This window comes from Hemitrygon akajei, chromosome 1, assembly GCF_048418815.1.
Source record: "Hemitrygon akajei chromosome 1, sHemAka1.3, whole genome shotgun sequence".
NCBI lineage: Eukaryota > Metazoa > Chordata > Chondrichthyes > Myliobatiformes > Dasyatidae > Hemitrygon > Hemitrygon akajei.
Genome location: NC_133124.1, coordinates 51,746,148 through 51,773,403, shown reverse-complemented (window position 1 = coordinate 51,773,403; position 27,256 = coordinate 51,746,148). Strand labels below are relative to the sequence as shown.

Below are 27,256 nucleotides of genomic sequence, written 5' to 3'. Positions count from 1 at the left end.
TCATTACAAGATATCCAACTTCTCCTTCACTCTTACATCCACAGTATTTGCATGGCTTATCCATTGAAATGCTGGTCAGCAAACAATCCACAAAACCATCATTGCAGGGGACTCAACAATGGTAATTCTATTGAATCTTAAAAGGCAGGTTGCTAAACTTTTTGTTGTTAGACCTGGTTATTGCCTAGCACTTTCCTTCACAGTTAGAGTTACATCCACTCTCAGAAACCATGCTTCAGGATTCTTATCGACTGTCACTGCATACATGTAGACAACCGCTGAGCACATTTACATGAAACACTGTCACAGCAAAGCAGCATCCATCATCAAGGACCCCCACTAACCAGGACACACTCTCTTCTCATTGCTGCCATCAGGAAGAAGGTACAGGAGCCTCAGTACTCACACCACCAGGTTCAGGACCAGTTACTATCTCTCAACCATCAGGCTTTTGAACCAAAGGGAATAACTTCACTCATCTTCACTTACCCCATCAGTGAAATGTTCCCACAACCTAAGGACTCACTTTCAAGGACTCTTCAGCTTAGGTTCTTGATATTTATTTATTCATTCATTCATTCATGTATTTGCACACCTTTGTTGTCTTCTGCACTCTGGTTAAACACCCTTGGGCAGTCTTTCACTGATTCTATTATGGTTATTACTCCATAGATTTATTGAACATGCCCACAAGAAAATAAAACTCAGGGTTGTATATGGTGACATACATTAAACTTCCTTAAACTGTGGTGACCAGAAATGTATGCAGTTTTCTAGTTGATGTCTGGCTAATGTTTTAAAATTGAACCATTGAACCTGCTGGTGTAATCAATGCCCTGACTAAAGAGGGTCGGTATCCCATATGCCTTCTAAACCATGTTATTTTGCTCCCTTGCCACCATCAAGGATCTTTAGACTTGCATGCCAAGGTCCCATTGTTCTTCAGTACTCCCTTGGTCTTTACTATTCATGGTGTATGTCTCAGCCTCCTCCACATCCCCTAAATGTATTCACATCATATCTATCAGGATTAAACAGCATCTGCCATATTTCAGCCTATTTTACTAACACAATATATTATCATGTTTTGCATTGTACTGCTAAAGCTAACCTAGCAAATTTCACAACACATGCCCGTGATAATAAACTGGATTCTAATTCTGATTCAATAATCAAGAGCTGATTATTAACTACAGGAGGAAGATGCTAGAGGTCCATAAGTCAGTCCTCATTAGGGAATTAGAGGTGGAGCGGGTCGGTAACTCTAAATTCCTTGACATTACTGTACCAGAGAAGCTAACCTGGGACCAATGCATAAGCCATTACAAAAAAAGGCAAGACAATGTAGATTTGGTATGTTATTTAAAATTTTAACGAACTTCTACAGATGCACGGTGGAGATCACTCTGGCTAATCGCATCACTATTGCCCAGGAATGAAAAAGTTAACAAGTGGTGTATATGGCCCAGTCCATCACAGGCAATGCCTTTCCTACCATTGTGCACACTTAACAAGGAGATTTGCCACATGAAAGGCACATCCATCATCAAGGATCCCCATAATCCAGGCCATGTTCTCTTCTTGCTTCTACCATCAGACAGGAGGCACTGGAGCCTTAGGTCCCACATCACTAGTTTCAGGAACAGTTATTACCCTTCAACCATCAGGCTCCTGAACCAGCAGAGATAACTTCACTCACCTCAATGTTGAACTGATTCCACAAGCTTTAGACACTTTAAAGGACTCTACAATTGTGTCTTTTAACATTTATTATTTGCACGATTTGTCCTCTTGCACATTGGATGTTTATTAGTCTTTCTTAAGTGTAGTTTTTCATAAATTCTATTATATTTCTTTATTTTCCTGTAAATGCCTACAAGAAAATGAATCTCAAGGTAGTATATGGTGACATATACATACTTTGATACTAAATTTCCTTTGAACTTTGAACATCAATATCACCCTATATCCTAAGACTACCCTACATACTGTTAACAACACCATTAATTTTTGTCATTCATGGCCTGCAAATACTCTCCGCTAGCTGAGATGGTGATTATGATGTGATTCTTCAAGGGCTACTTCATGACATCAGAGCTGTGAGGAAGGTAGCGTCAATGTGAGAAATTCAACCCAAAACATGCACTGTTTATGAAAGGAGTAAGCTTTACACGGGGATGGTCCGTTACGCTGTATTAATGAATCTGGCGCTAACAAATTCTGTTTTTTTAAAAAAGATCATTTTTGAGATTGCCAATGCCAAAGCTATTTTGGAAAAATGGTACAAACAAACTCATAGACCATTATATTTTGGGATATTCATTGGAAGAAATTAATCCACAGACATAAAATTAGTTCTTTTATGCCCAGCTAATTTTCCAAGAAGTAATTATGGCTTAGTACTCAATTAAAAACTCATTTAGATTTGATGCAATAAAGCAAAACATTTTCAGGGTATTTTACTGCACCACTCGTCCGTACATACAAACATACCATTATGAGTAGGTGTGGACCACTCAACACTTTGAGCCTGCTTCAGCAGCTAATAAGATCATGATCAATCTGGCTGCTATTGGAAATACATCTATCTATGATAAACCTTCATCTCATGATTTATCAAGAGTCTATCTAGCTCTGCTTTAAAAAATATGTAATGACTCTGCTTTCACTGCTCTTTGAGAAAGTTTCAAAGGTTCAAAACTCAATGATAGAAAAATACTGTCTCATTTCTATCTTAAATAGGCAATTCTTTATTTTTAGAAAACTGATCATCAGTTCTATATTCTTCACATGGCAAGAAATATGCATTCCACACCCACCTTATTAAGGCCCCTGAGGATCTTATATGGTTCAATAATTTCCCCTCTCACTTTTCTAAGCATCAGTAGATACAAACCTACACTGTCCAACTTTTCATTGTAAGACAACTTGCCCATTCCAGATGCAATTTATTTAAACCTTCTGTGGATTGCTTCCTTTGCATGAACAATGCAACCAATATTGAACACAATAGGTGGTCTCACCGATGTCCTATAATTTGAAGCATAACTCCCCTCATTTGAAAGCCATGAATAATAACATTCTGTTAGAATTAATCTTTTTTTGTAGACTTTTAAAAAATCAATCATTAAAACTCTGCTTCTCAGAGTTCTGTAATCTCTCGTCATTTAGATAATATGATTCTCATTTTCTTGGATATATACATTGCATAAATTGTTGAAGAAAAGTGTTATTGATGCATTGTGCCCCAATAAATTCCTTGCAGTTAAAATTATAGCAATATACAAAGAGTAACCAGCCCATGAATTGTTACTCAGAATACTACTGTGATATAATGTTCTGAAGCACTGGGAACACCAATAAAATGTTAACATAAATCCAACAACATTATTTACCCGACAGTGCATTACAATCAAAAATTATAAATGACAATTATATGTTTTTATAGAAGAACAGTAGAATAACTGTGACTATGTCTCATGTACTTTAGATTTCAGTTATGAGGAGATTCTGGATATGGGCAAAAATGGAAAGATCATAAGAAACTTTTCTCTGTAATGGAGACAGAGCAGTGAATATACAAATGTGTAGGTTTAAGATGAGGATTAAGAGGGTAAGAGGATCTGAAGCAAACGCCTGAGTTACATTCTGAAGCACATGAACTGAAAAGCTTGTAGAGGAAGAATCTTATGACATTTAAAAAGTATCTGAATGAACACTGGCATAGATGAATAGCTACCAAATGGGATTAGTATAGATCAGGGGTTTCCAACTGGGGATCTACAGACTTGCCTAATGGTATTGGTCCATGGCATAAAGAAAGTTGGGAACCCGTCATAGAAATAGTTTGCTAACTGCATTACTGAACTTCGAACACTGGAAGTCAAGGCCTCCCTCTGCAATTGGATTCCTTAATTTCCTGAATGCAATCAGTAAAGATACCTAGCAACATGTTCACTTTGAATATTTTTAAAACTGGTGCTCCACATGTTTGTGTCCTCAGCCCATGATACACTCACAAATGTGTAACCAGATCCTTCTCTAACTCCATCCACCAAATTTTCAGATGATAATGCTGTGGTGGACTGTATCTCAAATAATGACAAGTAGGAGAGAGAGCTTAGTGATACAGTAGCATGACAACAACCTTTCTCTCAATGTCAACAAAACAAAAGAGCTGGTTATTGACTTCAGAAATGGGAGGTGGAGTGTGGTGTATATCAAAGTTCAAAGTAAATATATTATTAAAGTATATACTCTGCATATGCAAACCTGAAATTTGTTTTCTTGTGGCATATGCAATAATCTAAAAACCATAATAGAATCAATGGAGGACCACACTCAATATGGCAGACAACCAGTGTGCAAAAGACAACAAACTGTGCAAATACAAAATAAATAAGCAATAAATAATAAATATCAAGAACATGAGGTGCAGAGTCCTTGAAAGTAAATCCATAGGTTGTGAGAACTGTTCAGTGATGGGGTAAGTGATTTTGAGTGATATTCTACCCTCTGTTTCAAGAGGCTGATGGTGAAGGGGTAATAACTGTTCCTGGTGTGAGTCCTGAGGCTTCTGTACTTTCTTCCTGATGGCAGTATTGAGAAGAGATCATGACCTGGGTGGTGGGGGTCCCTGATGATAGATGTTGCTTTCCTGGACAATGCTTTATATGGACGTGCTTAATGGTGGGAGTGCTTTCTCTGTGATGGACTGGGCTGTATACATGAGCTTTTGCAGAACTTTTCGTTCAAGGGCATTGGCATTTCCATACCAGACTGTGATACAGCCAGTGAATATACTCTCCACTACACATCTATAGAAGTTTGTCAAAGTTTTAGATGTCATGCTGAATCTTCACAAACTTCTAAGGAAGTAGAGGCTGTCCTGTGTTTTCATAATAGCACTTACAGTACATGCTGGGCTCAGGGCATATCCTCAAAAATGATAACACCAAGGAATTTACAGTTGCTGACCCTCTCCACCTCTGATACCCTGATGAAGACTAGCTCATGGACTTCTTATTTCCTCCTCCTGTAGTGCACCACAGATTCACTAACCCCTAATCCTAACAACATTCCACAATGGAAGGCACCCGTATCAACTGTGGCCAAATCAAAGGTGGTGATGAATCAGCATATAGGAGGGAGACTGATTTTCTAACTGAGTGGTGTCACAATAACAACTTCTTATTCAATATCAAAGAGACCAAGGAGCTGATTATTGACTACAAGAAAAGGGGAACAGAGGTTCATGAGCTAGTCCTCATCTGAGGAACAAAGGTGGAGGCGGTTAACAACTTTAACTTCCTAGGTATTAACATTTCAGAGAACCTCTCCTGGGCTCAGCACGTAAGTGCAATTACGAAGAAAGCATGGCAGCACCTCTTCTTCCTTGAGAGTTTGTGAAGATTCGGCATGACATCTAAAACTCTGACAAACTTCTATTGATGTCTGTGGAGAGTATATCATCAGGTTGCATCACAGCCTAGTATGGAAACACCAAGGTGTTTCCTACAAAAAGTAATGGATATGGCCCAGCCTATCACAGTGAAAGCCTTCCCACCATTAAGCACATCTATGTTGAGTGTTGTACACAGGAAAGGAGCAATAATCATCAGGAAACCCACCACACAAGTCATGCTCCCTTCTCACTGCTGCCTTCAGGAAGAAGGTACAAAATCCCTAGGCCTCATACCATAAGGTTCAGGAACATTTATTACGCCCCAACCATCAGCTCTTGAACCAGAGGAGATAACGTCATTCAACCTCACTTGCCCCCTCAATGAACTGTTCTCACAACGTATGGACTCACTTTCAAGGACTTTTCATCTCATGTTCTCAATATTTGTTGCTTATATATTTATTATTATTATTTCTCTTTTGTATTTGCATAGTTTGCTGTCTTTTGTACACTGAGTGTGGTCATTCATTGATTCTATTACGGTTGTTATTACGGATTTATTGAGTAGCCTGTTAGAAAATGATACAACCCGGTGACATACATGTACTTCAATAATAAATTTACTTTGAACCTTGGAAAGTCTCCATTAACACTGAATATCTAAGCAGCCCCTGACTGTAATCAACAGGTTAATGAAAGTATGGGCCATTCCAAAGTGGCGGGGTCTAGTGACACTGAATCATCAGTAAACAACATCAACAAACAGAAAAAAGATAATTTTCTCATTGTCCAAATAACTACGCAGTGTGTATATGCTCCTGTCTACAACAATAGTGTTGAGGTTAAGAGCTTAGTTCCTAAGAATGAGCATCACCAATGGCTTGTTCTGGTCCAGCCACTTGATGTTATGGCCAAGAAAGCTCACCAACACTTCTACTTCCTCAGGACACTAACAAAATTTGGCATGTCCCAATCAACCTTTATCAATTTCTATTGATGCACATAGAAAGCATCCTACCTGGATGCATAATGGCTTGGGAAGGCATTGGTAAGGCAATTGCTCTGCACATGACTGCAAGAAACTGCAGAGAATTGTGGATAGAGCTCAGCACGTCAGGGAAACCAGCATCTACTCTATGGACTCTGCCTATACTTCTCACAGACTTAATGAAGCAGTCACCCACCCACCCCACACATTCCCTCTTCTTTGCTCTCCCATCCAGCTGAAAACATGTACCTCCAGCCTCAAGGACACCTTCTATGCTACTGCAATAAGATCACTAAATGGTTCAGTAGCAGGATAGGATGGACTCTTAACTTAACAATCTACCTCAAAATAATCACATATTTTATAATTTACATGCACAGCCCTTTCTCTGGAGTTGTTACACTTTTCTCTGCATGTTATTGTTTTACCTCGCTTTAGCTCAATGCACTGTGTAATGATTTGATCAGTATGAATAGTATGCAAGACAAGTTTTTCCACTGTATCTCAATATATGTGACAATAATGAATCAATACCAATATGACTTAGTAACAATTGTGATGGGAATTATAGGAGGGAGATAGAGAACGATCTTAACACTGGTTTTCAGCAGGATAAGGATAGATCTAATTCTAAATTTTGTTCTCCCAAGATGCCAGGTTATCTGGTAGATTTTGAACATTAGTTCTCTTATTTAATGAATTCAAATATATATTTTATGTACCAAAAATCAACAATCATTTTTTGAGATAAGGGCAATAATATAATATAAATGATTTTAGCAGTTTATCCATGAACTGTGTATAGGTACAGGGAGATTCCAATCTTTTAAGCATTCATTTTATAAAATTTCCAGTTTGCACACCGTGAGAGTCATAGAGTCATAGAAAACAACAACACAAAAACAGTCCCTTCGGCCTATCTAGTCTACGCCGAACCATTTAAACTGCCTGGTCCCATCTACCTGCACCAAGACCATAGGCATCCATATCTCTCCCATCCATGTACCTACCCAAACTTCTCTTAAACGTTGAAATCGAAATCATATCCACCACTTGCACTGGCAACTCGTTCCATACTCTCACCACCCTATGAGTGAAGAAGGTTCCCCTCATGTTCCCCTCAAACATTTCACCTTAACTCTTGATCTCTAGTTTGGTCTCACCCAACCTCAGTGGAAAATGCCTGCTTGCATTTACCCTATCTATACCCTTCATAATTTTGTATACCTTTATCAACTCTCCTCTCAATCTTCGACGTTCTAGGGAATAACGTTCTAATCTTCCCTTATAATTCAAGCCCTTGAGTCCCAGTAACATCCTTGTAAATTTTCTCTGCAATCTTTTAATCTTATTTATATCTTTCCTGTAGGTATGTGACCAAACTTCACAAAATACTAAAAATTAGTCCTCATCAATATCCTATACAACTTCAACATTACATCCCAACTCCGCACTTAATACTTTGATCTACGAAGGCCAATATACCAAAAGCTTTCTTTACAACCTTACTTGTGACTCTACCTTCAAAGAATAATGGGCCTGTATTCCCAGATCCCTTTGTTCTACCACACTCCTCAGTGCCCTGCCACTCCCCCTATCAGACCTACCCTGGTTGGTCTTACCAATGTACAAAACCTCACAGTCTGTATTGAGTTCCATTTGCTATTTTCAGCCCATTTTTTCAGCTGGTCCAGATCCTGCTGCAAGCATTAATAGCCTTCCTCTCTGTCCACTACACTTCCAATCTTGGAGTCATCTGCAAATAGGTGACAAACAACAATGGATCGAGCAACAATGCCTGCAGCACTCAACCAGTCACAGGTTCCAGTCAGAAGGGCAGCCATCTACTACACACTCTCTGGCTTCTCCCACAAAGCCAATGTCTTATCAATTTTACTACCTCACCTTGAATACCAAATGGACTGAACTTTCTGGACCATCATCCCTTGTGGGACCCTGTCAAATACCTTGCTGGAGTCCATGTAGCCAACATCCACTGCCTTGTCGTCATTAACTTCCCTGGTAACTTTCTTGAAAAACTCTATAAGATTGGTTAGACATGACCTACCATGCACAAAGCCATGCTGACTATCCCTAATCAGTCACTGTCTATCCAAATACAATCTGGCCCCTTAGAATACCTACCATTAACTTTCCCACAAGTACTATCATGCTTACCGGCCTATAATTTCCTGGTTTATTCTCAAATCCTTTCTTAAACAGAGGAACATTAGCTGTCCTCCAATCCTCCAGTAGCTTACCTGTTACTAAGGATGATTTAAATATCCCTGTTTGGGCCCCTGCAATTTCTACACTTGCCTCCCACAAGGTTCAAGGGAAATCCTTGTCATGTGCTGCAGATTTATCCACACTATTTTTCCTCAAGGCAACAAACAACTTCTCCTCTCTAATCTGTATGGGGTTCATTAACTCACTGCTGATTTGTCTCACTTCTATAGATACTGTGCCATCTCCCGATTAAATACAGATGCAAAAAATCCATTTATATCCCCCTCATCTCTTTGGCTCCACACATGGATTATCATGCTGATCTTCCAGAGGACTAATTTTGCCCCTTGTAATCCTTTTGCTCTTAGCATATCTGTAGAAACCCTTAGGATTCACTTAGACCTTGTCTGCTAGAGCAACCTTGTGCCATCTTTTAGTCCTCCTGATTCTTTCTTAAGTGTTTGCTTGCTGCAAGAAATCTAAATAAGTAGGAATAAAACCACTCAACTATCAAGAAAAATAATTTTATTGTACTATTAATCCAAAACTTCTAAATGCAGATTTAATTTATAACATTTTACTCGTGAACTCCACGATGGATGCATCCCTGCTGAAAAGCTAAACTGTACCTTCCTGTGCTCTACCAAAAAATAAAGGTTTCTATATTTCTTATTCTATGTGTCAATGATGAGCACTTACATCTCTTAAGAATGATTCTAGAGTGCCTCCTCAAAAGAGTTCTATGCTGCCATGCATTCCCTTTCTGCTCCCATGAATTGTTCCAGTTTAATATATAATCATTTTAATTATCGTTGAAATATAAGCATGTTTCTTTTGAACCTCAGGAAATTCAGGTGTCTTCCATGGTAGACCTTTGGTAAGTAAATGCAGCTGGTCTCATCAAAGATACTTTCACTAATGACATGTGTACATCTCCTCAAGATCAACATGAGGGAGACTTTTCAACTTTATGATGTCAGATGTGCTTGCAAAGATAAAAGTTCAAGTTAGGTCAGGACTTGACAAGCCCTGAATGAGTTTGATAAGTTTCAATTAGATTGCTTCTTATTCTTCTCCTTCTTCTTCTAGGGCATTTCCCCTATGTTTGAGTATTTTTCCTAGTCTGATTAATCTCTATTCAATTAACAATATCCCTCATCCCAAAAGTTAATCTATAACCCTTTGTTATACACTGATTAAATTAAGTATATCTTTCTTAGTTAAGAAAACAACACGTGTGCATTATATTCTAGGAGATATCATATACATTAAAACTTCTTCATGATCCTGGACTTTGGTGGTCTGGAGAGAAAGATTTTCCAGACTGTTATGTGTTATTTCTATAACTACACCAACACAATTTTAATTTACCAATCATAAATGTTATATAGTGACTTAAGAGGTTTTCTAGTGAAACCCGACAAGATGAAAGGGAGTACTAAACAGGGGACCAAACAAGTTTAAAAGGGGTGTGGGATAGGGGTCTATGTGTGTGTAAGGAACAGAGCTCTGGCAAACCAGATGTTGAGCTGATACAAACAGGATATGTGATTAATATTACCTTGTATTCAAATTTTTTTGCAGAGAACAACAACCCTCTTTGTTTTCCTAATTAGTCATTGCACTGGGGTGTTAGTTTTCAGAGATTCAGATAGAGGAAGACCTTTGTCTCTCTGGACCATACATCTCCATTTATCACCATTTAAAAATTACAAATGATGAAAGAATATCTATTCACGTCAGCACTTTGAGGGGAAATTGCACTTCGTGGAAATTGTATTGGTTATAAAAATTCACACAGTTTAGTCTATGGAACTTTTCTTCTGCTATTCAACAGCACATAAATCCAGAATTCTGGTTTCATAATATCACTTTTAGATATGCCTGGCATTAGCCCTTGCATACTCTTCTACATCTGTCATCAAATCAAAATGGACGATGGTACTTCCAATTGAAAGCTTGTCAGTCATTAACTTCCTAACAGTGACTGTAGTGACTGAAAGACTCATCACCGTTACATCCTGTTGTATTACTAATTCAATGTTGATGTCTCACTGATCTTCAAAGTCTTGCTGTGCAGATTTCAAATGTGCCTGCATGTTTTTGCACTTGCCTCTGAATCAGGAGGTTGTCAGCTCAAGCTCTTATCAAGCAGCTTCAATACATAATCTGATGTTGAATGGTATTGAGGCAACTCTGCTGTTCAGGTCAGACATTAAAGCAAGTGCCCAACTGGTGATAATGTAACCTTTCTATTAAAATGTTAATCGAGGCTTCCATCTGTCCTCAATGGGCCAGATGGCCTAATTCTGCTCCTATGTCTTATGGTCTAAAATATTTCAGAGCACTTTCAAGGAAAAACAGGATAAAATATTCTTGTGTATGGACTATAGATTTTGTGCAGGGTAGCCAATTTTGTGTTTAAATTCAAGGTGTTCCTGCAATCTGATTGATGGGTAACCTTAAGTAAACCATGATCTTGTCATTTATTTTATTACTACTTAGAGAGTGGAAATCTAATTTCTATGTTACATCAAATTATATTTCAAAAGAACTTATTTAATACTAAAAACAGGAAAAGATGTAAACACTCAATCTGAAGAAGAGTTTAAGACTGAAAGTGTTAATTGATTCTTTTTTCACAAATGTTGCCTAACCTGCTGAATATTTCCAGCATTTTCTGTTTACATTTCATATTTACAGCAAATACAATTTATTTTATGTTTTGTTGAGAATAAATCCAGATGACTAGATAATCAACATTGCCAGATTCCATAAGAAAAAAAACTTGAGTTGATAAGAAAGTCAATCTGTTAATGATAAAAAGCTTATATAAATGCATGCATAATACACATGACATTACATAATGATTATTACATTGCAATATATATTAAAGTCCGTGTATAAATTAAGCTGGTCAGTAATAATGATTTCAGAAAAGCTAATTGTCCTTTGATGCTAAATATGGCCAAAAACAAATTGAGCACATCTGAGGTTTGATAATTATCAGTGCTGGAAATCTGAAATAGAAACAAAATTGTCAGAGACACCCAGGAAGCAGGAAACATCGATGGAAAGTGACATTGGGTTAACAATTCAGGTTGACATTCTATCATTACAAACTAAATTCACAACAGATGCCTATAGGTGGTAAAATAGTACATCATCCTGCAAGTGGAATTTTACCAAATAATTCTCCCAAAATTTACACTCATTTGTTGCTCAATTGATTTGATATTTGGTCCTGACAAAGCATTTGCAAATGAAAATACTGGTAGTAATAAGTATGAAAAAAAGTGTCACTCTTCCTTCCTCTAAATTACTTTATTCTCTTTCCTCCATTAAAATACTGCCCCATTTTTCTCCACTTAGTCTTTACATCTTCGCCATTCATCTGTATTTCTAATCTCCTCTTTTCTTTATTGCAGCATTTTATCATCCTATTAATGCCCTCTCACACTCAATTGTTCCTTATTGTTTATGGAACTGTGGAACAGTGGAAGTGTCAGGAACAGCTTCTTACCCTCTGCCATCCAATTCCTAAATGGACATTGAACCCAGAAACACTACCTCATTTTTTAGGCAACACGAGTGAATCTGCAGATGCTGGAAATGAATAAAAAACACAAAATGCTGGCAGAACTCAGCAGGCCAGATCATAGATGCTGTCTGGCCTGCTGAGTTCTGCCAGCATTTTGTTTTTTACCTCATTTTTTATATTATTTTTTGCTTTGCACTATCTTTAATTTAAATATTTAATATACATACATATACTTACTGTAATTGACCTACTTTTTTTTCTATATTATCATGTATTGCATTGTACTGCTGCCGCTAAATAGACAAATTTCGTGACAAATGCCAGTGATATTAAACTTGATTCTGATTTTGAATTGTTATAGCACAGAATGAGGCAATTCGGCAGAAATGAGTCAGAAAATAAACAAGCCAACAACCTGGTCTGCATATTTACAACACAACACTCGATAGTACAACAGGATCAGCTCAATTAGTAGGATGTATTCATAACAGCGTCCACCCTGATAGTTACATACACTTGCTCTATTTCCAAACATTTTTCTCCTCACATGGTTAATGATCAGGCTGCATAATTTTATTCAACACAGACTGACTAAAAGACAACAAGTTCTTCATTCGTTGATCAATGGATGCAATAGCTTTGAACACATAAAACATTGTTGTACTTGTAAGTAAAATATAATCAGTGTCATTTTCTTCAGAAAACATTTGAAAACAGATCAATGAGGAGAAAGATTCTGCATCTGTAAAAGTAACTAATCATATGCTGGCTTTATTAAGCAACTTTTTAGTTACACTATGGTTGAGCTAGTTTTATTTATGCAATAATTTTGCACACAATTTTTGGTGTTTTCCACCATTAAAAATAAATATTTCAACAACATAAAAATATTAGTTCTTTTATTTTTTAGGATGTGTATGTTGTTGTGCAGGTCAACTTGTCGAGTATTGTTCCAGCTGAACACTAACAAGCAAAAAGAGAGTATTCAAACAAACTCTTGACTTGTGCCTTATACACTACACAAGTGTCTTATGGTTGCCAGGAGTTAAGTCACGTGTCACAGACCACCCAGCCTTAACCCATCCTTCAGCTGGCATGGTATATGGTCTGTAACTTCAATTTCTATCGTCATTTCTTGATATCACATGAAATTAATCCAATTGACTGACGCTTGTCTTCTTTGATGATGGGAATCTAAGGACAAGATCATGCTGGACCATCAACTTGGAACTTCTCACTGAACATAGTTGCAATCGCACAAGAGGCTCTGCCAACGTTTTGCACGGGATGCTTGTGAAGCCTCCACTTCCTGTGAACTGTTTAATTGTTCAAAAAGAAACATGGCAGGAATACAAAGCTTTGACTTGATCCTTAAAAATCACACAGAACAGATGCTCAACTTCATTTTGTTTGTCCCAATGCATGAAATTTTGGCTATATTTGAAGCTTAGACCACTTCTCCCAAACATGAGGAAATCTGCAGATGCTGGAAATTCAGACTCTCACAGCTACCTGGACTATTTGTCTTCCCACCCTGTCTCTTGCAAAAATGCTATCCCCTTCTCACAATTCCTCTGTCTCCGCCGCATCTGCTCTCAGGATGAGGCTTTTCATTCCAGGACGAAGGAGATGTCTTTCCTTTTTTAAACAAAGGGGCTTCCCTTCTTCCACCATCAACTCTGCTCTCAAACGCATCTCTCCCATTTCCCGCACATCTGCCCTCACCCAATCCGCCCGCCACCCCACTCGGGATAGGGCTCCCATTGTCCTCACCTACCACCCCACCAGCCTCCAGGTCCAACATATAATTCTCCGTAACTTCCGCCGCCTCCAACGGGATCCCACTACCAAGCTCATCTTTCCCTCCCCCCTCTTTCTGCTTTCCTCAGGGATCGCTCCCTATGCGACTCGCTTGTCCATTCGTCCCCCCATCCCTTCCCACCGATCTCCCTCTTGGCACTTATCCTTGTAAGTGGAACAAGTGCTACACCTGCCCTTACACTTCCTCCCTCACCACCATTCAGGGCCCCAGACAGTCCTTCCAGGTGAGGCGACACTTCACCTGTGAGTCAGCTGGTGTGGTATACTGTGTCTGGTGCTCCCAGTGTGGCCTTTTATATATTGGTGAGACCCGACGCAGACTGGGAGACCGTTTCGCTGAACACCTGCACTCTGTCCACCAGAGAAAGCAGGATCTCCCAGTGGCCACACATTTTAATTCCACGTCCCATTCCCATTCTGATATGTCTATCCATGGCCTCCTCTACTGTCAAGATGAAGCCACACTCAGGTTGGAGGAACAACACCTTATATACCGGCTGGGTAGCCTCCAACCTGATGGCATGAACATTGACTTCTCTAACTTCTGTTAATGCTCCTCCTCCCCTTCTTACCCCATCCCTGACAATATTTAGTTGTTTGTTTTTTTTTCTCCCTCTCTGCCCATCACTCCGCCTGTTCTCTATCTCCCTCTGGTGCTCCCCCCCTCCTTTCTTTCTCCCGAGGCCTCCCGTCCCATGATCCTTTCCCTTCCCCAGCTCTGTATCACTTTTGCCAAACACCTTTCCAGCTCTTAGCTTCATCCCACCCCCTCCGGTCTTCTCCTATCATTTTGCATTTCCCCCTCCCCCCACTAATTTCAAATCTCTTAGTATCTTTCCTTTCAGTTAGTCCTGAAGAAGGGTCTCGGCTCGATACATCAACAGTGCTTCTCCTTATACATGCTGCCTGGCCTGCTGTGTTCCACCAGCATTTTGTGTGTGTTGTTTACCACTTCTCCCAAGTTCAGGCTCAAGAAATTGAGCATCGGATCAATTAGTTTTATGCCCATTATTGAGCTGGAAATGAAAACTCATCAGGGGTCAGAGATCCAAAGGAAATGACCAGAGTTCTTGATTGTGAAGTGTGGTGAATGGAAAAATTTGGCATTATTCATTAGAGATAAACTGAATTGCTGAGGCGCTCTTAATTAGGGGCCACAAGGGGAAGAACTGGAATTATTCACTGGGGATCTACAGGAGGTGTGATTTGAGAATCTTAATAGGGATTTGTGAGGATAAGGACCAATATCATTAGTTATGGTTCAACAGGGAAGGTTTAGATAGAAATATCAATGCCGTGCAGAGGTGAGAGTAAGGAGGTAGTTAAGCACTTATCGTGTGGACTTCTGAGACCAATTACATGTTGGACTGGGGTGGCCAATTGTCCCAGAAATACTAAATAAATGGAAACCCCTGGCAACATGGCTCAAGTTTCTTTGCAATTGTCCAAAAGAAGAACTGCAGCAAATGGTACTATTACATGCAGCCAAATGGGGCAAATGTGGTGGAATCACAGAATGTCTTATGACGAAAATTTGCTCAGAGTGACTCAAAATGCCCTGCTAATTGTTATTTATATTTTGTTCCAGAATGAAAGCAGAGTTTTCACCTGCAACAGACTGATAAAAACAGGACAAGATGATTTATTTCTTCACGATTTATGCTAGGTTTCTATGGATCTTGTGTATGGACTTGAGGACTTTAGTACCATGTTAAAAGTTTTCAGAGTTAGTAGCCTGAGATTTCCAGGAATCAGTAGGCATGTCGTATTTTATCAATGGGTGTCTGAGCACATTCTTCAATCGCACCCCCTCTTAATCTAACAGGGCTCAGAATACAAAGCTTGTTTTGGGAGTCTGGTGTTGCGGTTGCAAACATGACCTGGCCTATGGAACCTACTAAGTGTAATGAGTATCTTAATGCTGGAGATGTTGGTCTGAGAAAGGAAACTAACATTGGTTCTCCTATCCTTACAGTGAAATTGAAGTACTCTGCAGAGACAGCAATGGCAACGGCTTTCCCCTTCCTCAAGGTGCCTATTTTGGTCAGTTCAGGATTCTATAAGTGTAGAAAGCAGAAATTTTTGCCTGATTTGAGATATTTTGTTTACCGTAGATTCCGGACTACAGAGCGCACCTGATTTTTAGCCGCTGGCACTAATTTTAGAAATAAAATCATTTTTTTAAATGTAAAGGCCGCACCGGATTTTAGGCCGCAGGTGTCCCACGTTGTAATATGAGATATTTACACAGAAAGATATTACACGTGAGGATTTTTTTTAACTTTTAATTAAATCCATATGGTAACAAAAACAAATACATATTGCAAATGCTTTTTTTCGAACCGTGCCCGTACGCGGCTACTTTTAAATATACGTTGCGTATACTTCTTTACTGAACAACATTCCAATATCTCCTAACGACTGGTAAAAAATATATATACTGCAGCCTACCAGGAAAAGTTATTGATACCTTTAACTTAAAAGCAGAGTTCGCTCAGATCCAAAGCCGCTCCGCCGCTCCCCCCCTCCTTTCCGTTTCATCGCAAACGGCATTTAAAAGCAGAGTTCGCTCAGATCCAAAGCCGCTCCGCCGCTCGACCCCCTCCTTTCCGTTTCATCGCAAACGGCATTTTCCCACAAGACGCCGCGAAACCGGGTGTGTCGTCATAGCATCCCGCGATGTAGTACAGAAAACAAATATAGTTTAAACTAAGAGGGTAGGTAGCACAATGCTTCGAGTGTTTTCCATGTTGATGAGGGTGAGTACAAATGACTGATTTACAATAATTTAATTGTGAAAGTGCGCTTGATTTATCGTACAATTTCATTGGACCTCTGTGAACTACTCATCAATTTTATTGGTCTACTGTTACGAGGCAAAATGTTTACGAGGCGGCATGAAAAAAACCTTGCATTAGCCGCATCGGATTATTGGCCGCAAAGTTCAAAGCTGTTCAAAATGTGGGAAAAAAGTAGCGGCTTAAAATCCGGAATCTACGGTAATTATTTAGAGATGCAGTGCAGAACGGGCCCTTCTGGCCCAACAAGCCACACCACACAGCAACCCACCATTTAACCCTAGCCTAATCACAGGATTACAATGACCAATTAACTTACTAACCAGTATATTTTTGGATTGTGGGAGGAAACTGGAGCACCCGGAAGAAACCCACATGATCACATGAAGAACATACAAATTCCTTACAGAGCACATTGGAATTGAACTCCCAACTCCAACACTCCAAGCTGTACCAGCATTGCGCTAACCGCACACAACCGTGGCACCCCAATGATGTTGATCATTAACTACAATTTTTCTCAATCAATCAAAAATTGTGCTGGAATACTAAAGGCAAAATAGGGCCATGGTATGATTAATCCTACAGTATTATTGAGGAAGGCTTATTTACAAAACATTTTAATTAGTTTCCCTTTCCACAAATGCTGACTGACGGACTGAATTCTTTAACATTCTGTTTTTGGCAATGCATGATATTATGCAATTCCCTAACAACATATATGGGACAGATAAAGTGCAACAGAGGTTGGGTAAATTGATTTCTGGGAGGCATAGATTGCCTCAATTTGATTGGGGGTGGGATGAGAGCTGACATATGGAAACTTACAAAAAACTTACAAGGTCCCTTTGGGTAAATGCAGGGATGATGATAAGAGGCATAGATCGAGTGAAAAGCTAACAATTTATTCCCAGAGTGGAAATGGCTAATCTGAGGAGCATAATTTTAAGGTGATTAGAAGAAAGTGTAGACGGATGTTAAAGGTAAGATTTTTACAGAGAGTAGTGTGAATACTTGGAATTCACTGCCAGGGGTGGTGGTAGAGGCAGATACATTAGTGACATTGAAGAAACTCTTAGATAGGTACATGGATGAAAGAAAAATGGAAGGAAGTGTTAGATAGATCCTAGAGTAGATTAAAAGGTTGGCAGAATATCATGGCCAAAGGGTCTGTACAGTGCTGTAATGTTCTATCTTTACCTGGGTTGGAATGTTTAGAATGCAGGGTCATAGTCTTAGTAAGAAATCCACCATTGAGGACAGAATTAAAAGACTAAGTAGTGAATCTCAGTTGTTTTCTACTTAAGACAGCAGTAGAGTTCATTTTGCTGAGTAAATCAAAAATAAAAAGTGTTTTTTTTTTGGATAGTAAGTGAATCATGGAAAAGGAATCAGTAAAGTGTTTCTGAGGTAAAAGCTCAGCCATGATCTTATTAAATGAAGTAACAAGGGTAAGGGGTCAAATGGCCCATTCTAACTTCTATATTTTAATGTCGTAGCTGAGTTGAGATTGAACTTAACATGAGGTCAATGTTTGACCCAGTGTGACATCAAATAGTCAAGGTAAGATTGAAGTCAATGGCCACAGACATTAGATTTACACCCTGCACAAGGTGTGGTTCATAATCAATCAGCTCAGTTATATCACTTCACTCAGAACAGCATGCTGCCCATCAGTGAGTTTCTTATTGGCAGAGAAACAGAAGGAGCTGGACTTGGTCTGGATCATGCTGCTGTCTGTGTAAGAGAGGCGATGGAGGAGTCGGTGCGCAAAGGTGGTGTGCAGTCTAACAACAAGTGATCATCTTAGTTGCTTTTCTTGTGATCACAAGACCCTGTTGTGGACCTTAATGTGGAATGCTGTAAGTTTGATTCACTGATTTATTGGCAGATGGTGGAGGAGCTATGTGGCCTCAGTTGAAGCGAGGTTTAGACCTCAAGCCGCGGTGTCGTCTGTTTACAGCTGCCCAGGAAAGAGGCATTGGAGTCAGTGCACTCCTCCAGAATGTCAGGAGCAGTGTGGCATGGTGCCTAAGCTGCAGTTGGTGCAGCCGCCCCATTGTTCACTAGACAGAAGACAAGCTGTATTGTGTTCGACTGCAGACTACTGCAACATTCATAGACTCCTGGACTATATTTTTTTTGTGTGACTATATTTTATTGACATCTTATATGTGTTTGCTGATTTATATGTGCTATATATGCCTTGTACAGGGTATGGCTGTTGCTACTGAGTTTTGCACCTTGGCCCCAGAGTAATACTGTTTCATTTGGCTGTATTCATGAATGGTTGAATGACAATTAAACTTGATCTTAAATCACCCTAATCTACTTCAGCAATGACCTTTCTTCCATCTCATGGTCAAAAGTGGGGATGTTCCCTGATGATTGCACAATATGTAATGCAATTTGCAGCACTTTATGAAAAGGAGTTGCATGCTGCAAGAACTTATGATGAAGGGTCTTGGCTGAAACGTCAACAGTTTATTCCTCTCCACTGATGTCACCTGACCTGCTGAGTTCCTCAAGCATTTTGTGTGTGCTGCATGTTGCAAGACTGCATAAAACTCAAACACAAGAAAGTGTAATCAATATTCACACCAGACAAATGCCAGGCAATGACCATCTCCAACAAGAAAGATTCCACTAATCTATCCATTGAGCACCAATCAATCTATTGGGAACAACTTCCAAAAATGGTGCCTAATGAAGAATACATCCATCATTAAGGACCTTCACCATCCAAGGCATTCCCACTTCTCATTAATACCAACAGGAGCCTGGTGGACACATACTCAATGCTTTATGAACAGCTTCTTCTCCTCCGCCATCAGAATTCTGAACAGTCTATGAACCCATGAACAATAGCTCACTATTCCCATTTTGCACTTACTTTTAATTGGAACTTTTGCAGCAATAGGGTGAGGTTGTAAATCAATGTGCAAAACTATAGAGAATGTATCAAAAATATCTTTCCAAAATTTTTCCAAAAGAGGACAAGACCAAAACATATGAGTCAGAGAGGCTACCTCAGAGTGACATCTATCACAAATTGGATTTATACGAGAGTAAAAACCAACTAATTTATCTTTAGACATATGAGCCCTATGTACCACTTTAAATTGAATCAGCGTATGTTTAGCACAAATAGAAGAAAAATTAACTAAATGAAATTTTTTTTCCCATTTCTCTATAGGTAAAGAAAGTTGAAGTTGCTTTTCCCATTCATTTTTAATTTTATCAGATATATCTGGCTGTATATTCACAATCATATCATAAATGATTGCTATTAAACCCTTTTGATAAGGGTTTAAGCCTAAAAACTTTTCCATGATATCAGCTGGGTATGAAATCGGAAAAGTAGGTAACATCGTATTTAAAAAATCTCTGATCTATAAGTATCTAAAAAAATGGGATCTGGGCAAATTATATTTATTAGACAACTGTTCAAAAGACATGAAACAGATTTTATTATTGGGCAATTAATATTCAATATTTAATATTTTGGACACAAGATGTGGATATTAATGTCAGTCCACAATGGGTTAATCTTGAATGTAATTCTGCACAAGGATTTTCTGTGACTTCCATCTTAGGGGCCTTGCTTCTTTTCTAAATTGAATAAACAAATAGTTAATCCAATAATTAAACATACATTTCGAATATGGTTTCAGTTTCGTAAATTTTTTGGCTTGAATAAATTTATTTTTATCAAGTCCTATTATATCTAATTTTTTCTTTCAACCCTCTGTCATGGATCAAGCCTTTTTGGTTTGGAAAACGAAGGGGATAATTTTGTGATTTAATTGGAACTTTTAGTAATTTTTTACATTTTGCACTGTTCTATTGCCGCAAAACAACAAATTTCACAATGTACGTCAGTGATAATAAAACTGACTCTGATTCTGTCTTTGATATTTAAAGGCGTTACCAAAGCCAAGAAACACTATTGCAAAGGAAGTTCAAATGCCAGTCAGGACTTGATGCACCATTGTAGAGTGTACAAGTGTTGAGTGGAGCTGGCTGTTATTTTCATGCTAGAAAGAATTAGCTCCAGACTTTACATAAAGTCATATGCAATGTTGGAGCTAAACTCCCGCATACATGTCATTCATTAGTAAAGAGAACAAAGCATATATTTTCTTCCATTAACTTCTTGAATCTTTGCATAATGTTTCTATATGAATATCCAGTATGAATAATTTCTTTTCAGTGTTTGATTCTGATGCAAATTTCTATATCCAAAATAGTTCAAAAGCTAAGACCTACATATTTCAGAATTTGCTGCATAGTACTGTTAATTTGTTTAGCTAAATTCAATAGTAGAAACAGTAGAAATATATAGTAGCTTTCTTTTCAGTTAGCCCTGACGAACGGTCTTGGCCCGAAACATCAACAATGCTTCTTCCTGTAGATGCTGCCTGGCCTGCTGCGTTCCACCAGCATTTTGTGTGTGTTGTTTGAATTTCCAACATCTGCAGATTTCCTCGTGTTTGCTCGTAGAAATAATTAATACATCTGTGGTTAACGAGCAATAAATATTGCTCAGGTAGTAACCTGCACCTTTCAACTGAGCACTAAGATGACATCCTGTTTACAATATTTGTGGATTTTATTTTTAATACTACAATTATTCTCAGCCGCAAATGGATAATATGTCACTTCTAAAATTGCAAAATGTACGAGACTGCATAATGATATATGATTTTTACCACACCTTTAAAGATTCAAAGTGACAAATGATATAAACAGTGCCACAATTTTTGTTGATCTTGCCACACTGTAGGGCTATCGACATCGTTCACTGACAAACAACTGTTTTAAAATCAGGCATGTGTTATGAATATTGGGATCTTTAGTTCAGTATATTATTACTGCAGTATTACCTATAAACATTCTGTCATGATATTTTCAGTCTCAAAAACTAAATAGCAAATTGAATTCTGCTTGACAGATCACCCCTAGATACTTTACTGCTACATCAAGGATGATCACTTTAAAGTGTTTTCGATGCTTGAAACTTAGATTACATTTCAGCAATATACTTTTCTTTGACAAAACAAGTTATGTGAAATTACTTGTGAGCTCTACCAATTAATCCGAAATTATTTTTATAAAATTTAAATGTTTCTTTACAATACATTCAATAGAATGTTTGGCAGCTCGAAGTGTCAAACGATCATAACTAAAATTTTCTAAGAGACTTACTTCATAGTGATTCTTGTATATAGCTTCCAGTTCCTTAAATTCTGTTTCAATTTTTTCAACAGTCTTCTCAACTTGTGAAACCTTATTTAAAGCTTTTTTCTTCTTATTATTACTGTTTTCCTTAAACTGAGTTAGTGTTGCAGCATCCAGTTTAATTTTGGCCTGTATTTAGAGAACAAGATCATGTAGTTGTTATATATAGAGCTGAATAAATATGAAGATCATATCATTTTTTAAAGAAGATTCATAGTTATTAATAGGGTATCAGAACTGACCTCAACAGTACATCATGGAAAAACTACTAACAGAATTAAACAGTTCCAGCAACTATTTAATGAAAACACAAAATGCTGGCAGAACTCAGTAGGCCAGACAGCATCTATGGGAGGAGGTAGTGATGACGTTTCGGGCCGAAACCCTTCATCAGGAGTGATGAAGGAGAACTATTTAATGATATTGGAATTATGATAAAAATGCATAATTCTCGGAAGCAGTCTTAAGCTGGTTTTAACTTAACTACAGTCCAGACTACAACTCTTTAAAAGTAAAATCAGACAGTTATTTTTTTTATATCTGTAGGGATAGGGAATATACAAACCACAGATTTTGTTAATCTTACGCAGAAAATGATGCAGTTCCTGCAAACAAAGAATATCTTCCAATGCTGCATCACACTCATTATGAAGCAAATTGAGACTGGTAACTGGAATGAAGTAAAGTAACTCATTTATGAACTATCTGATCATTCAATGATTTTATATTCATTGCATCTCAATGCAGGTTTTTATTTCTGCAGCTATGCAAGATCTCTGAATATCATTCTGTCTACCCAAAATTGAAATGGTGCAAATAGGACAAAATTCTGAACCCTAAATCCATGCATCTGCCTTTTATAAGTAATAGAAGGAGTACTCCACTTCAAATTACACATCCACATGCTTCAGGAGACACCTCTGCCCCATTTTTAGAAGATTAGCTTCATTATGCATAATAGCAGCAGGAAATAAAGTCATATTCAAACTCAAGCAACTGCTTAAAAAGAAAACTAGATACCTCAGCTGCTTACCTGAAGTTTATTTCGTTGCATCATTTTGTCTCTGATCTTTTTCTTCACCTTTCCTATCTGATTCTACACGATAAACAAAGCAGAATAAAATTGAGATTGTAAATTCACTCTAATTGAAAAGAATTCCAGTAACTGCATACTAATATTTTTGAAGTTACCACACACAATTCTTTGGAGCTGAATACCAAAACATAATGCATTAATACTGTGTGCACATTACCTAGTTGTGTTGCGGATTATCACTTTATGAAGATGCCTATCTGACACACAAAGTTCAGCTGTTGACAATTCATAAAGATTAAGTATAGCTCAATGGTTCCAATATTAGGCGGCTGACTCATTTAAAGTTAACAAGCACTAGTTAAGCAAAAGTCAGCATTCTGATGAAGGGTATCAATCCGAAATATCAAAAATTCTTCTCCCCTCCTTGGATGCTGCATGCCCTGCTGTGTTCCTCCAACAGATTGTCTGTTACACTAGTAAAAGACAGACAGACATACTTTATTGATCCCGAGGGAAATTGGGTTTCGTTACAGCCGCACCAACCAAGAATAGTGTGGAAATATAGCAATACAAAACCATAAATAATTAAATAATAATAATTTAATTATGCCAAGTGGAAATAAGTCCAGGACCAGCCTATTGGCTCAGGGTGCCTGACACTCCGAGGGAGGAGTTGTAAAGTTTGATGGCCACAGGCAGGAATGACTTCCTATGACGCTCAGTGTTACATCTCAGTGGAATGAGTCTCTGGCTGAATGTACTCCTGTGCCTAACCAGTACATTATGGAGTGGTTGGGAGTCATTGTCCAAAATGGCATGCAACTTGGACAGCATCCTCTTTACAGACACAACCGTCAGAGAGTCCAGTTCCACCCCAACAACATCACTGGCCTTACGAATGAGTTTGTTGATTCTGTTGGTGTCTGCTACCCTCAGCTTGCTGCCCCAGCACACAACAGCAAACATGATAGCAAGTCTACACCTGTCATGAAAGGTTTTGTATTGTAGCCTACGAAAAAGTCATTACAAGTTCATTGTCATTCAACTGTATGCACATATACAGCACAAAGATGCATACAGCTAAATGAAACAACATCCCTCTAGGATCAAGGTGCCCTAATCAAGGAATCACAGTAGATCTATCACATACAGCACATAAATATTTACACAATATTAACTATAGATATACAAGTTGACCTAAAGTGCATATACTGTACAACATATAGTTAAATATACCATTGGCACTATCATAATATTGTGTACTGGGAGATAGCAGGGCGTTCAAAAGTCTCACCGCCAGGAGGAAAGAACTGTTACCCACTCTAACCATTCTTATTCTTATACTATGGTACCTTCAACTTGACAGTAGGAGGTCAAAGAGATTGTGGGACAGATGGGAGGGGTACTTGACAATGTAGAGGGCTCTATGAATGTAGTGCTATTGGTAGATATCCTGGATGGGTGGGGAGGTGGGGAAAGAGACTCCGATAATTCTCTCAGCTGCTTTCACAGTCTGTTGTAGGGTCTTGCAGTCAGATGCCTTGCAATTCCCATACCAGATGGTAATATAATTGATCAGGACCCTCTCAAAGGTGTTCCAGTAGAATGTGAGTAGAATAAGTGTAGGAAGTCTTGCTCGCCTCAGTGTCCTCAGGAAGTGGAGGCACTGCTGTGCGTTCTTGACTAAAAAGGTGGTGTTGAGGTCTTAGTGGAAGAAGTGGAAAGCCGGTGAAAATGTTTTATGCTTACAGAAGAAATGTCTTAATGCAGTGGAATCAAAAAGTAATGGAGACCAATATGAAAAGCTAAGGATATGGAGACTAAACATTACAAGTTCAATGAAGTCACATGCAAGGCCATAGGCAGGGAATGCATCTTCAAATGCCTTACTTCACCAACTACATCAGCAACTGACAATGGACTAAATCTCCCTCAGTCAGGAGTATTCAGAGCCTTACCTCACCGTCAAACAAATAGCAAATTCCAAGCCAGACATACAAACAGCAGCTTATACACACTTCACCAGTTAATCAATACAACCAAATAACCAAAACATTTATTTAGAGTGCAGTGCTTAGGCAACCTAGATTTTTTATATACTTTTTTTTAATATTATTTTTTGTTTTCTGCATTTGTATGTCAGTAGAAAAGAGCAAATTTTAGTTTTCCAAACAATTATTTTCCAAAAAAATTAAGTGCTAGAGAGAATTTTTGTGTTTCATTAAAGACAGTAACATATTAAGTAACAGAATAAAAACCTGGTCACTTTGTAGGTACAGTGGTATGCAAAAGTTTGGGCACCCTGGTCGATCTCTGAAAGTCATAAAGTTAAAGATGAAGCATTCTTTTCAACATTTTAAGCGAGATTAGTGTGTTATTTTTGTTTTGTATAACTTTAGAGTGAAAAAAGGGAAGGAGCACCATGCAAAAGTTTGGGCACCCCAAGAGATTTGAGATCTCAGATAACTTTTACCAAGGTCTCAGACCTTAATTAGCTTGTTAGTGCTATGTTCACAGTCATCATTAGGAAAGGCCAGGTGAAGCAAATTTCAAAGCTTTATAAATACCCTGACTCCTCAAGCCTTGTCCCAACAATCAGCAGCTGCCTAGCACTCTGAAAATTAAAATAAACGATGCCCACAAAGCAGGAGCAGGCTATAAGAAGATAGCAAAGTGTTTTCAGGTAGCCGTTTCCTCAGTTCATAATGTAAGTAAGAAAAGGTAGTTAACAGGAATGCTGGAGGTCAAGTTGAGGTCTGGAAGACCAAGAAATCTTTCCAAAAGAACTGCTCGTAGGATTGTTTGAAAGGCAAATCAAAACCCCGGTTTGACTACAAAAGACCTTCAGGAAGATTTAGCAGACTCTGGATATGTGATGCACAGTTCTACTGTGCAGTGACTCCTGCACAAATATTACCTTAGTGGAAGAGTCATCAGAAGAAAACCTTTCCTGCGTCCTCACCACAAAATTCAGCATCAGAAGTTTCCAAAGGAACATCTAAACAAGCCTGATGCATTTTGGAAACAAGTCCTGTGGACTGATGAAGTCAAAGTAGAACGTTTTGGCTGCAATGAGTGAAGGTATGTTTGGAGAAAAAAGGGCACAGAATTTCATGAAAAGAACACCTCTCCAACTGTTAAGCATGGGGTTGTATTGCAGCCAGTGGCAGGGGAACATTTCACTGGGAGAGAGAAGAATGAATTCAATTAAATACCAGCAAATGCCATGGTCCCGATCGTTTAAAAAACATAGAAAATAGGTGCAGGAGTAGGCCATTCAGCCCTTTGAGCCTGCACTGCCATTCAGTATGATCATGGCTGATCATCCAACTCAGAACCCTGTACCTGCCTTCTCTCCATAGCTCCTGATCCCTTTACCCACAAGGGCCATCTCTAACTCCCTCTTAAATATAGCCAATGAACTAGCCTCAACTGTTTCCTGTGGCAGAGAATTCCACAGATTCACCACTCTCTGTGTGAAGTTTCTCCTCATCTGGTCCTAAAAGGCTTCCCCTCTATCCTTAAACTGTGACCTCTCGTTCTGGACTTCCCCAACATCGGAAACAATCTTCCTGTATCTAGCCTGTCCAATCCCTTTAGAATTTTGTACATTTCAATAAGATCCCCCCTCAATCGTCTAAATTCCAGTGAGTATAAGCCTAGTCGATCCAGTCTTTCTTCATATGAAAGTCCTGTCATCCCAGGAATCAAATTGGTGAACCTTCTCTGTACTCCCTCTATGGCAAGAATGTCTTTCCTCAGATTAGGGGACCAAAACTGCACACAATACTCCAGCTGTGGTCTCACCAAGGCCTTGTACAACTGCAGTAGAACCTCCCTGCTCCTGTACTCGAATCCTCTTGCTATGAATGCCAACATACCATTCGCCTTTTTCACCACCTGCTGTACCTGCATGCCCACTTTCAATGACTGGTGTACAATGACACCCAGGTCTCATTACCCCTCCCCTTTTCCTAATTGGCCACCATTCAGAGAATAATCTGTTTTCCTGTTATTGCCACTAAAGTTGATAACCTCACATTTATCCACATTAAATTGCATCTGCCATGAATTTGCCCACTCACCTAACCTATCCAAGTCACCCTGCATCCTCTTAGCATCCTCCTCACAGCTAACACTGCCGCCCAGCTTCGTGTCATCCACAAACTTTGAGATGCTGAATTTAATTCCCTCGTCT

The 27,256-nt window shown here is 38.7% G+C and overlaps 1 protein-coding gene across 2 annotated transcripts in view; it reads right to left on the bottom strand.

The window, feature by feature from the left end:
* The window catches only part of ccdc178 (coiled-coil domain containing 178), a 309,293-nt gene that overhangs the window by 185,074 nt on the left and 96,963 nt on the right, over positions 1 to 27,256 (bottom strand). For both annotated transcript variants that reach the window (XM_073043130.1, XM_073043139.1), the window contains exons 14-15: positions 23,056 to 23,118; positions 21,990 to 22,151 (exon numbers count right to left, since the gene is read on the bottom strand). In XM_073043130.1, the coding sequence (XP_072899231.1) occupies positions 21,990 to 22,151; positions 23,056 to 23,118 (225 nt within the window). The remainder of the gene's footprint in view (positions 1 to 21,989; positions 22,152 to 23,055; positions 23,119 to 27,256) is intronic.